Source organism: Gracilinanus agilis, chromosome 2, assembly GCF_016433145.1.
Source record: "Gracilinanus agilis isolate LMUSP501 chromosome 2, AgileGrace, whole genome shotgun sequence".
In the NCBI taxonomy this organism is placed as follows: domain Eukaryota; kingdom Metazoa; phylum Chordata; class Mammalia; order Didelphimorphia; family Didelphidae; genus Gracilinanus; species Gracilinanus agilis.
This window is the reverse complement of record NC_058131.1, coordinates 294,875,232-294,888,800: the sequence shown is the minus strand read 5'-3', so window position 1 is coordinate 294,888,800 and position 13,569 is coordinate 294,875,232. Positions and strand designations below refer to the sequence as shown.

The 13,569-nt window shown below is 39.7% G+C and overlaps 1 protein-coding gene across 1 annotated transcript in view; it reads left to right on the top strand.

Moving 5' to 3' along the window:
* Positions 1-13,569, top strand: part of FTO (FTO alpha-ketoglutarate dependent dioxygenase) — a gene marked incomplete at its 5' end in the record, with an annotated part of 387,795 nt that overhangs the window by 120,718 nt on the left and 253,508 nt on the right. Inside the window, 1 exon segment of the mRNA XM_044659722.1 lies at positions 11,470-11,549. Within this exon segment, the coding sequence (XP_044515657.1) occupies positions 11,470-11,549 (80 nt within the window).

The following is a 13,569-nucleotide window of genomic DNA, read 5'->3' as shown; positions in this document are numbered from 1 at the left end:
CCCCTACCCATGCGCATTTCCACTAGTTTTGTCATGTGTCCTTGATCGAGACCAATTTCCAAATTGTTGGTAGTTGCATTGGTGTGGTAGTTTCGAGTCCACATCCCCAATCATGTCCACCCCAACCCATGCGTTCAAGCAGTTGTTTCCACCCATCTCTTTTTGAGAGCACAATAGAGGCATATTCTAGTCCTCATTTACTGAAGTCTCCCAATGGGCTTTGGGCTCTCGGGTACCTCGTCAGAATTGCTAAATGCTGATCACTGTCACATGTAAGCTAACCTGCCCTGAAACTTGGAGTATTTCCCTGCCTTGGCAGGTTTACGGTTATGAAAAGTTTGTTTCTGGATTTGACTTTAGCTTCCTTCTTGTGGCCTCAAGAAGCAGATGTCCTGACAGCACAGGCCTTTCCTTTGTTTGGCTTTTAATTCTTAATGAAAAGATATTTCATAAGTAGTTTGTCTACCAGAGGCCTAAAAGGTTACAAGGATTTGCTCCTGCCTTTTTGTTTTGGCTTTTGTGTGTGTGTGTGTTGTAATCTTTTTAACACCTTTTTCCATTCTGAAGCCTGGTATATAATGAGTAGGCTGATAACATTTTTCTTTGACCACAAAGGTTGTCTGTGCATATTTTTTTCATTGTCTCCATTTCTTTCAGGACTCTCTAGCCCCTGGCTTCCTAGGGAATATACACATGTATTTGCTTTGAGGTTAAGAAGCAGCACTTTTTATAATAGCAAATACCTAGAAACAGATTATGTGCTTATAAGGGAATGACTGAACAAATTGTGGCATATGAATATAATGGAATGTCATTGTGCCATAAAGAGTTATAACTGGGAGAGACAAGGCTAGATAGTGCTTATTCCAAAAAAAGATCCGGGGGTTTTAGTGGACTGCAAGCTCACAGCATAATATGGCAGCCAAGAAGGGGAAAGGGATTTTCAGCTATATTAAGAGAAACTGGAAGTGCATGAACAAGGAGCAAGTGGCCTTCCTATACCCTTCTCTGATCTGACCATGTCTCGCATACCATGCTGAGTTCTGTGAACCACATGTGTCAGGGAAACCAGTGATAATCTGGAGAGCATTCAGAGGAGGGTGGCCAGGATGATGAAGGGCCTAGAGTTCATTTCACAAGAGGATTAGCTGAAAGAACTGAAGATATTTAGCCTGAAGAAGAGTAGGGGGATAGGATAGTTCCTTTCTCATCTATTTGAGGAGCCGTCACCTGGAAGAAGAGTTAAATTTTTTCTGTTTGGCCCCAGAGGGTAGAATGAGGATGAAGGATGAAAAGTGCCAAATTTAGACTTGATAGGAAAAAAAAATTTCCTGGGATATGATTTGTGTATGTGCCCCTGTGGCCTACTGGTTAGGAAGAAGAATGTGGGGCTGCTGCCAACTGTTCCCGGATCACTTGGTGCACACACCGTCAGGGAGGAGTGATGGGTGAAATACTGGGCTGTCACCTGTGGGGAGTATGAGAGTCAGTGGACCTGGCATCTGTCCTGGACTTAGGGTAGTTAGGAGAATGACACCATGATATAGGGAGTCTCTACCTATCTAGATTATATACCTATCTAGGCCCTGTAGGTAGATATTCTATATCCGAAGGCAGCCTGGAAGAGCCTGGAAAGAATGGCCCAGAAGTGCTCTTAGAGCTCCCTGGCTAGAGCCTCCCTCAGAGCCTGCACAGGGCCTGCCCACACTTGCCTTCTGGTCTCGGTGCTGAGTTCTCTGGCTACTAAGATCTAGTTGCTGTAGGAGAAGGAAAGTGTTGGGTGGAGGACCCCGAGGAGCAGCTTCTGAGGAAATGCTTGGAAGTGGTGATTGTGTGGTCCTTGGGAGTCTTTATTGCCAAAAGTGCTCGGCTCCTTTCCACCTTCAAATGGGGGTTATTATCTTTGAGAGGAAGGGGGTTGGCCCACACCCACTCTTGCCCTCTTTATTTTTGGGGGGTGGTTTGTGGGATGTCAGGGAGGACTAGGACCCTTGGTTTGAGGGCTTGCTGAGACCTTTTTAGGTCTGCTCATCTACCTTTGGAGTCTGCCTGTCTCCCAGCTCTCACCTGTGGCTCCAGGAAACTGTAGCACACAACAGATGCACTTCGGTAACCTGTCTCAGCAGATGGGCTAAATCAGATTGAGGGTAAACCACAGGCCTCAGTCCCGCCCATGAGTGAAAGGAATGTCTCCCCAGGCCTGTGAACACTTCTCTGGTGGATAGGAGGCCTGAGGACAATTTGTTCCAGCCAGGATTTCGGAGGAAGCAGGCGTTTAGAGCTGGAGTGCTTAGAGCTCGGTCCGATGTGGAAGAGGCCAGGGTCATCACGCCTCCCTGGGCCATCCCTAGGCATCTTGACTTTTGTCCTGCCACTGGATGGCTGTGGATGAGAGAGGGAGGCTGATGATGTGGTGCATCTTTGTCTCACTTAAATCCAATTCACCGGTGAGTCAAGACATCATGTCCTTGTGATGCCCCTGGTCCTCTTGGAAAACAGCAACAACAGCTTGAGGAAAGAGTTGCAGATTCTCTCCAAGGAGTGGCCTTGTTATTAGTCTTGTTCCAGTTCCAGATGTGGTAGTAGCCTGGCCAGGGGCATGGCCCAGGGGCAACAACATCTCACCTCTCTGTATGGTATTTGAGTATACAGAGTGCTTTCCTCACAGCCATTGTGGTAGTAGGTGAGCCCTGTTCTACAAATGGGACTCAGTGAAGTTTTTGACTTGCTGCCTGGTCAGTCACACAGGGTCTGAGGCAGGATCTGAACCCAAATCTCCTATTCTCAGTCCAATGCTTGTCCTATTGTACTGTACCTCCTGAAGGTAGGAAGATCATATATACTTAAAGGAGTTCCCAGGGGGCATGGAGCCTAGCTTCCTCATTTTATACAGGAATAAGAGATCTAGAGTTAAAATTTGACTCCTCCAATGCCAAAAAGATGGTAAATATGAAAGGCAAGATTTGCACTCAGGTCCTCTGTCTCAGAGCCAGGAATTATTGCACTGTACGATGCTTATAGTAACATACTGATAAGAACTATTAGATTTCTCCTCTTCTTCTTGACAGTAAACAGATCTATTGTTTTCCTTTATAAAAAGAGATGAAATCCATGACTCAGGCCCTCATCCTCTATTTTTTCAGCTTTAGTCTTCAGATTTGGGGAAAGCATCTTATTATAGTGAACCATGCCAGGCAGAGAGCCATTTACCTAAATTCATTAGTTAGGTAATTCTTATTATGATGTTCTCTTTACATACAATAGGCATCCCTCAACATTGCCTTTCATAAAGTGGCTAGGGACTAGTGTTATCTTTTCTTACTACTTTTAAAAAATCAAATAGCATAAGTAGCTCCATGGAGGGACCTCAGCTTTGCCTGCTGATAACTGAAATCTGAACTTCATAGCACTTATGAAAAGGAAACAGTTTAGCTCAATTTATAATAATATATTGGTCTGCAGAGGAAGTGCAGACTGAACCCTGCTGTCTCAAGTACATACTCCAGGGGTGTCTGATGGGGAACGTGTCGGGTGCCTGTAATAAATCCACAGCCCATGGAAGTGAGTGAAGGCCCCGCTGGCTGTGCCTGAGGACACGCTTAACTGGGGTTGTCACGGTTTTACTTTTAAATTGGAATCTTTGCCCTAATCTCAGAGTTAGACATGACCAGATTTGCAAGCAGATTTACAATTTTCACTAATTTTCCAACCATGACTTCAAAACACACTTAGTAGGGGAAAAAATACACTCTGGTCTTTCTCAAAGAAGGATGATTTACTTTGCCCCAGATGTTTTCCATCGAGTGAATGCTGCTTGAGAGTTAGGGACTTAAAACAGCTTGGAGACAAACTATGGGCTTGTTTTTGGTGGGATAGATTCTAAAGTTCAAGAAGCATCAAGACATTATCTTTATTAACTAAGTGTTAATCACTCCAGTGGACTATTGAGGGGATAAAGATGAGGTTTGAAGTCTGTTTAGACATGAGCATTTCTAGGTAGGTCATTTTTAATGTCTCTTCCTTATTACACTTTCTACCTTTGTTTCCTATAATTTACCTGAATCTCATTTTCTTGTGCCCAAACCTTCAGCTATCGGCTGCTCTTATTATGTATCAAGGAAGAATTCTCATAATATATCTAAAAGATGTCTTTCTTTTTGAATTTGTGGTCAAGAGGCCTGGATTTTATTTTGGCTTGGGGTCCTAAAAACTTGTGTATTCTTGGGTGGATCAGTGAACTTTTGGGCTTTAGTTTTTGTAAAATCTAGGAGTTGGATTAAGTTATTTTTTCTCCTCTGCCTTTCACTTGGGCTATGTTAAATTAATTGGGTGACAGCATAGTTGATTCAGGAGTTCTGAGTTCCAGTCCTGTCTTACTCAAATGAATTTTGCCTAACCTTTCTATATCCATTTTCCTTAGGCCTCCAGGGTGACTTTGCAGGGAAGTGAAATCTCACCACTTTTATTTCTGGGGCTAAATGAGTATATATCCATGAGTTGCTGAATCAGTGCTGACTTAACCACAATCATGACCGAGGTATACCTAGATAGAATTCCTAGGGTAGTTTTTTTAATATTATATTAGCCTTTTTTAGGAAAACTGGGGCTTGGAGGCATTAATGTGTAAAGAGCAAGACCTGGAGCAACCTGAAAATTAGATGCAATATAACATGGAGATTAGTACCAGTTCTACTTTTTTTTTTTTTTTTGAGTCATTAACTTGGGGCACTTTGTGTAATAGCCCCATGAATGGGAAGGAGGAGTGATTTTATGGAGTTCCAGGTTCTAACTGGGGTCCTTCTGGGACTAACTTCTGAGATTGTGGTATCTTTGTCAACCCACCAGGTGGCACTCAGTCCCGCCTCCATGTAGAAAATGCTCCTTAAAGCAAAAGGCTTTTGTTGTTTCTTCCTTTGGCCCCATCCCCCACTCACAACTGGCCAACTGAGGTTAAATGTACATGTAATTTATGACTTAATCATAAATTCAAAATAATTATACTTTACTACATCTCGGGGGTCTTGAAATGTAGGTGCTGTGTTCTGCTTTCTGCTGGGGCCCAGGGAGAATAGAGAGACAGTAATAAATTATAACTTCAGGCTGCAGTGGTAAGCTTGAGGAATTGCCATTTAAGTGGAAAGTGCTTGAACAGCCAAATGAGCACCTGTCATGTTTCTTTTCACTTTGAAAAGTAGAAAGGTGACAGCACAGTTTCAGCTACTTGTCCAATATGAATCCAGGCTTTTCCTACCTTCTCTGTTATTGCCATGTTTATTGCTTAATGTTCAACTGTTGGCAGTACATGGGATGTTCCTCTCCTCCAGAAATTTCTATTCTAAAGTATGTGTAAAAGTGCAGACCTAGGCAAAAATGATATAAACATGAACATATTGTCTTGGTCTCCATCTCTTTTTGCACCCAGGTGAAATTAGGGATGTGGCTATAATTGGATGAGCTTTGAGTAGAAGAGCAGTGAATCTGCTCCCAGACACTTTTCCATGGGATTATTTGCCCTCTCCACCCTGAGACAGAAGGCAATCTTTTTACCCATTCCCTGCCCCTCTTTACTAATCAGTTATGTCAAAAGAGTGGAAATTGTGGATTACTCACGTAGGAGTAATACCCCAGCTATGCACTAGATTTAATTCAACTAATGAGACACTAATGGCATTTTTGAATAGGAGAATTAGTCTATTCGTAAAGTCTTTGAATTGTTGTCTAGATAGACTCTAAAAGAGTTTCCAGTCCTTAAGCTAGGGTGTGTTAGGAGAAGCCAAGAGGCACATTTAACACATTTTGCTTTGTAGTTCATGTCAATATTTAGAACTGGGAGAAATGTTAGACCTTGCTCATTCTTATTATACCATCAAGGCCTGGAGAAATCCCCAGAGTGGTAAAACCAGTGTTTGAACTTAGGTTCTCAGCCTCCAATTTCAACACTTTTTTCATTGCACTGAATTAGTCTTTTAAAAAAAATGTTCATATCATCCACTCATACATAATACTCTTTGAGTGAGTCTTTTTTTTTTTCCTGAATCACTTTTCACATGATAGGTACTCAATAAAATTCAGGTGAGGTAAAATACCCTGCAATGACCCAGTTATCTTGGACAAGGCTGACTTGAAATATTTTGGTTTGAAAGTATCAAAAGAGACCATTTAGTCCCTTGTCCTATATCTAACTAGGTAGGACAATTCCATCACCCTCCCTAGAAAGTGGTGATTTATCTATTTTTTATCAAAAAAGTGTTTTTTTTCAACCTTTAAACCATTTTGATAGTTACTTAACAATCCTTGCTGTAATCCCTTCTAGCTTACCTAGATAACCAATGTAATAGTAATTTTTATATTGCTGATAACACCTCACATTTGTATATTGCTTGAAGGTATACAAAGTTTTCTTCATAATAGCCTTGAGAAGTAGTTCCTTTTGGCTGTTTATTTGCCTTGGTTTGAACCTATGATTTCATAAGGTAAGTCAGTGCAGATTAAAATTTGTTCTGTAACTTAATTTAAAAAAGTTGTTTTTAAATATCATGATCAGGAATCACATAGCCAGAATGAGTCCAAGGTGAGACTGAAACCCACTTCATGATGCTGCAACCAGTATAAGTGTGTATATCTTATAGACAAGAAAACTGAGGCTCAGATTCATTTCAATTTAATGTATATGTATTAAGTACCAACTTTGTGTTAGGAAAAGAGGCTACCAAATTAAAAGGAAACAATCTTTACTCCCAAGGAATTCACATTCTCCTTGGAGGGTTCAGGGAGGGTAGTGTATCAGAAATACAACCTGGACTGAAATAAGCAATTTGAATCTGTCACACAGTCCAGATCCAAGCCCAGGGCCACATCCCAGGTAAGGTCATGCATTTTGTCAGGTAATGAACAAGTTATTATAAAGTTGTAAGATTTTAGTACTAATCTCAATTCCATCTAATAGGATCTCAGAACTTTTGGAAAATCCCTGGACCTAAGGTAGTTGGGATGAGCTTCTTTGGCAATGAAGTCACATAGTCTTTGCATGTTCATCTATTTCTTAATTCAGTATGAGGATCTGTAAAAATTGTTTTCCTCAGAGACCTCAGTCCTTTGTCTAAGGTGATATCCTTTGTGAGTGGCATTGGCTTAAGATTTATATCCCTTCGTGAGCTTAATGAGGCTACTCTTTAAACTACAGAATCTATCCCTGACTTCATAGTGAACCTACTAAAGCTTGAGCTCTTCTGGTATAACCTTAGATAACACAGGCTCACTTCCATACCATAGTGAACTATTATTGAGGAGAATTTTAGTAGAGAGTTGTCATCTATTACTGATCCCTAATCTAAAAGCATCAATAGTGACAGCGATGCTCTGATGCTTTGTGTTGGGTTGAATTTCCACTTTGCATCCTCTGTCATCAGTGATCTTTTCAAAGAAGATGAAGGCATGACAGTGAAGAAAGGCAACTTATTTTCCATGACTCTCTTATAACTTTGAACTCTTAAATGTAACAGGAATGATTTTGACTTACCAAATATAATTGAGTCAAATTAAGCCTTTGTTAGGATATTTTTAGGGCCTTATACTACACTTAGCAGCATTGGCCTCAGTAAAATTTGTTCTCTATTAGATTAATCTTTTAGTCAATTTTTAGCCCAATCAACATTTACATCTTATTTTATTAAACCATCATGATGGGTGCCCCAGTACTTATTGAAATTGGTCTTCTCAAATGTCTATTTTCCCTACATATTGCTTCTAATTGGCCCAGCTTTTTGTCTTTTCAGGTCTCAGAGAGGAACTAGTAAGCCTCTTCCTAGATGTCTGGTGAAAAGCTTGGGGAAATAGGGAGAGAGAGGGATGGAGGTAAGCAAATTGTATGAAGGAACAGAAATCCAGGGGCTCTAACTGGCTTCAGCTTTTATATTCTTTTACTTCATTTGGAAAGCTCTGTTCCCCAGGGGACACTAGAGTAAACTGATAAGTCTTCACAAAGGGAAAAAAAGACAAACACTTCACTCTCTCCACCCTCCTCAGCCTAACCTATTTTTCACAGGCTCTCCTTGTCTACCTGGCCATAGAACCACCCCTTTTCCACATTTTTCTAGTCCCTCCTACTCTCAAACCTCTTTGTAAAATGGTTAAAGGTATGGCAGTTTGGGAAAATGGAGAGGTTTGGGGGAAGAAGGGGAGGAAAGCAGAAACAGAAAGGGGAGGAGGTTTGAGAAACAAAGTCCAGATTAAACCAGCTCTGTCTGAAGTGGGATTAAATTTCCCTCTGTACATTTAAAGTTGTGAAAATGAATTATTAACCTCAAGAATTCAGTTCCCTCAACACCCCAGCAGGATAGCCAAGCCTTCCAGCAAAGGATGAAAAACAAGTTTAAACTTTGCAGTCTTGGAATCCTCCTCATCCCTCTTTTAACCTATTGAAAGAGGTTACACTTTTGTGGAAAATTATATCTATGGTGAGATTTATGGAGTTAGACAACTTCTATCCTGGAAAAAGAAAGAACTTTCATATTTACTTCCTTTGAGAAATGAATTCCTTAATGATCCCTGTATGTCCTAAAAAATAATTTGTCTTCTCAAATACCACATTTGCCCTTAGTAAATAGCTTATTCATCTGATTGGTGATAACTTGGCCAGTTATCAAATAACCTTGGAAACATAGAATATCAGAGCCAGAAGAAATTTTAGACATCATTATGCCTGACTTTTCCTCACCTACCTCCCTAGCCCTGTTTCATAACTGAGAAAACTGAGGTGAAGTGACTTGCCCAGTGTCATCACAACTGGAGAGTGTCATAGCTCAGAAACAAACTGAGGCCATCTGATGCCTAATTCAGCATTTTAAAGACTCATTAGACTGCTATCATTTTCTCTTTGGGGAAGATTAATAAGGCAATGTGATCCTGCCTCTTGCAAGGCCATTGTATTATATTGTTGGGTATGTGGTTTTGGGTGACCCTGTTTTAGACCTTTATCCTTTTACAACAGTATAAATAGCTCTTTATTCAGAGGCAAAGAATTGTGTAAATTCCCCTTTGGCTGTAAAATACTAAAATTCTCCCACATCAGTAATTTTTTCAGTCCTCAGAAGATTTGATGCCAGAATCAAGATCGAAGAGGTGTCAGGGATGAAGACTTTACTGAGTGTAGAAAGTGTCAAACTTGGGTACCAATAAAGAGGGTATTTACTGTTGCAATTTAAAGGGCCTTATAGTCTAACTGATGATCTAGCAGTGTGGGGGAACAAGTGCAGTGAAGAATTCAGTCATAGTGAGGGCCTGGGCAAGTTCTACCTCTTCTGCTGGAATACCTTACATGTGAAAAGAAGCCTCATGCTAGTACGAACGGTTAGACACTGGTGTTTAGAATTTGGCTCACACATTGATGGGGCATGTCACATTCAATCCTCATGTAGCCAAAGGTGGAGTTTTTTTCCTTCCATTTTGTTGAGTAAATTTCTGGACTAAGTTTCTTAATTGTAGTCAACAAAAGGCAGTTGGTTAATTTTGTTTTGCAGTGTCATTGGCATTCTTTTCTGCAAACAGTCCATGCCTCATTAACAAGTGGGGCTTTCATGTTTCTTCAATTAAAAAAAAAGCAGTCTTTTAAGATTGGAACTGTCATTTCAAATATCCTGAGACTCCATGAAGTCTCATACACTCCATGAAGCGTCAACCACTTTTATACAATTAGAGTTTTAGACAAATTACAAACTCTCAAATTAAAATTGCTAGGTTCTTTCTGAAAGTCATAAAGGATTAGAGACAGTTGGAAGCAATTTCAAGAGAGTTCCTCAATTAGAGGGTTGCCAAGAGTTTAAATGAAGGTGCAAACCTGAAAGTAATACTTCTAATACTCTTTTTGCCACATGGACCGAATCAGATTAGTTGCTACTGAAAGGAACAAAAGCACTTAACAAATCTGTTCATTAGGATGATTTCCCTTTAATGATGTCTGTGGTTCTTAGTATTAATAACATAGAAGTTACTGGGATTCTGTTGGGATTTGCAAGACTGATCTTGACTCTTTCTGACTCAGATATCACTGTCTGTAGTGATTGTTTCTTCATTTCTTATGATCCTGGCTAGAACCCATAAAAATATTCATTACTCAACCTAGAGCCAGCTTGCAAGCAAACATGAGACATGAATACTTCTTTTTTTTCTTTTCCACCCACCTCACATCTCCCAAGCAGGAAAGTTTCTTCTTCCTCTCTCACATTAAAAATAGCCACAGTCATATATTTAGGTGGGTGTTAACACTGAAAAGGGTGAATGGGGCTGTAGTTCTGGCCTTTTAAAAAGCTTCCATTTTTAGGATAGACTATAGGATTTGAACTCAGTTCTCCTGAAAAAATTTGCTTTGATCTTTTCAGGTAAATTATAAATTTCAAAAAATTATCTATATTATGTCATTTCTAGACTTCTGAATATGTATGTTATATGGAATCATTATTGCTGGGAATATAGCTATTAAACACCTTTTAAAGACTGGATAATAGGAAGCATGGCCTACTATATAAAAAGCTGACCCTCAGAATCAGGAAGGCCCAACTTCAAATCCTACCTCTGATGTGTACACTAGCTCAATAGCTCTGACAAGTCATGTAATCTCTCAGTGCACTATGCCACTTTCTAAGACTTTAAGTTGCATAATAGATATTACATTGAATTGTTTGCTCCATGAGGCAGGGACTTTCTTTTGTACCCCCAGTGCTTAGCTTAGTAAATGTTGATTGATTTTTGACCTCAGAATCCAGTCATTTTCTTTTACTTGTTGATTATCCAGAAAAGTAGTCTAGTGTATACTGATAGGGAAATAATTTTTTGTTGGATGAGGAAGACTAGGTTCTTACCTTTCCATGAAAGGGTTTTACATCCAAAGGAGTGCTTTTTGATGTGTTGTCTTTTCCAAAGTGACTAAATAATTGAGCTCTTGCTGCTGACCATTCTCCTTAGAGCTTGGTATTAATATTGTGCTCTCAGTTCTTACATGATACAGTCCTAGGCTTGAAAAATGCTCATGTGAAACTTTGTTATGTGAAACTTGATGACTTATTGTGTTGACTGGTCCATTGCCTAAGAACTTATGGGGGAAAAGAATACTTTGAATTGGGGAAGAAGAAAAAAGAATGCCTATAGCAGACTGAAAACTACTTCACTCTCAGTAATATGGAAAGTCACAAACTGTCCCAGAAACTCAAAATATAATTATATTCTGAATTATATTCTGAAAAGGAATCCAATGGGAGAAAAAAGTAGGAATATCTGTGATGAGAGCTTCTTTAGAGAATTAAATGTCAACTTTTAAATGCTTGTTCTGCTGGAGGACTGTGTGCTTTCAATCTCAAATTGGTAGTATTCAGTAATAAATAGCTTATTGTTGGCAGGCATTATGTAATAATAGAAGATTCATTTTTTCCTTCCTGTATTAAATTTGTTTTGTTTTGTTCTTTAATCTGCTCTTAGATGATCTTAATACAACCCATCAACACTGTGTTTTGGCTGGTTTGCAACCTCGATTTAGTTCCACCCATAGAGTGGCCGAGGTAAGTAAAAAAGAAAATCTGCTGTGAATTTCGATGCAACAGGAAGTTGATTAGTTAAAACACCATTAACAAAAGAGATCCCATCCTCAAGCTGGAGCTGGCCTCTGTGCTGGTCCAAGAATCCCAGTAATAATATCTAAAAGGAAACTAACTCTTGTCTCACCTGACTTCAGCCTTGATTCACCTCTTGTTTCCTTGAGGCTTTATGGCTGCTGGGGAAAATGTAGAACCACATCACCCAATCTTTCTTATTTATTTATTTGTTTGTTTGTTTGTTTGTCTGGTTGCCTATTCATTCATCCATTTATTTATTTGTTTGCTCATTTATTTATTTATTTGTTTATTTCCCTTACCTTCTTAGAATCAATACTGTGTATTGGTTCTCTAAGGTAGATGAGTGGTAAGGGCTAGGCAACGGAGGTTAAGTGACTTGCCCAGGGTTACACAGCTAGGAAGTATCTGAGACCAGATTTGAGCCTAGAACCTCTTGTCTCCAGGCCTGGCTCTCAGTTTTCTGAGCCGCCTAGCTGCCCCCTAATTTTTTTTTTTTTCATATCAGCCTATCTTGGATAGGGGCAGTCTAATAGCTTGGGGCCACATTACTGTGATAGACCCTGAGCAGAAAAGGCTGCTTGGAGGTTGTGTGTGACACAGATGTCATCGTATAGTTGGATCAGCAAGGTCAAGGGCAGGAGGTGGTCAGAAGGGCCTGAGCTATGCTTGTGTACTTGTGCTTCTGCATGTTTTAACTGTGTCTGGATTGGGGATAGTGGCAAATTTGCATTTTACTCAACTTTTCAGTCAGACCCCTGGGCATGTGAATGTTAATTTAAAGAGGCAGTTGCTATGTGGATCAGGAATTTCAGAATTCTCCCTAGTTCTGCTCATATCCCAGACCTCATTGCTCAATTATGTCACCTTTAGAGTAGCTGGGGACCTTAGGACATAGGAGAACTTGAACCGCAGGTCAGCAGACCAGAACAGCTCTGAAGGGAGCTGGAGTGCCGAAGGCCACCAATAGCGAATACTTTGGTTGTCGTGTCAGTGTGGGAATAGCAGAGATGAAGCAGATTGTTATTTCAGTAATCTGGGCATACTCTCACCAGTGCACAACTTAATCCGTCTGCTCCTCACCCTCTGCCACTCCTGTTGCTGACCTGTAATGCCTCCCTCTGCAGAGGATCTGCCCTTCACAATATGCTAGTCTTTGTGAGTTTAAAAAAAAAATTCTGTTTCTGTTTTGGGCAAGATTTATTGATGCTTTTTGTCTTTATATCCATGATCCCACCTCATTCCCTTCCATCAAACCCTTCCATATGATAAAAGCATCTGATACAGAGACTATTTCCATTAATATATATGATAGACTGTTCTAGTATTACCCTACCCATCTGCCATGACAGAGATGGTATATTTCATTATTTCTTCTCCAGACCATCATTGTTTTTCCATTAATTGGAATCTAACTTCCTTTAAATGGCATTTCTTTTATGGTGTGATAGTCATTACACATATATTCTTGGTTCTGTTTCATTCTGCATCAATTCATATAAATATTTCTAGAATAGACGGACCAATTAGTAGCTCTAGCAATCATTCTGAGTATGGCTGATAAAGATCATTTTTATTTAGAATTACTTATAGTCTTGAGCATACATGACTAGCCAGTTGGGCCTAGGTATTGCCAGGTGGAACTCTTAAGAATGCTTTATCTACCTAGCCTAATCTTCAGTTTAATCTAAGACCTATTGCCAAGAATGGAAGAACAGGATGTAAAGATGTCCCAGTTCTAAGGAATATCCATGGTTTTGGACCTGATTGTCCTGGCTTCAGCTAATTAATAACCATAGAAATTAAATGCTTTTTAATGAGTCAGGAGTAATCTTTTTTAGTCTACAAGACTAAAAGTTTTTAGGGATACTATGGCCAAAGTCAAGATAAAGGACATTTTTGTCTTCTTGCTTTTCTAGAAACTCCCATTTTTTTTTTGTAAAGAGCATTTTGTAATTATATATATAAA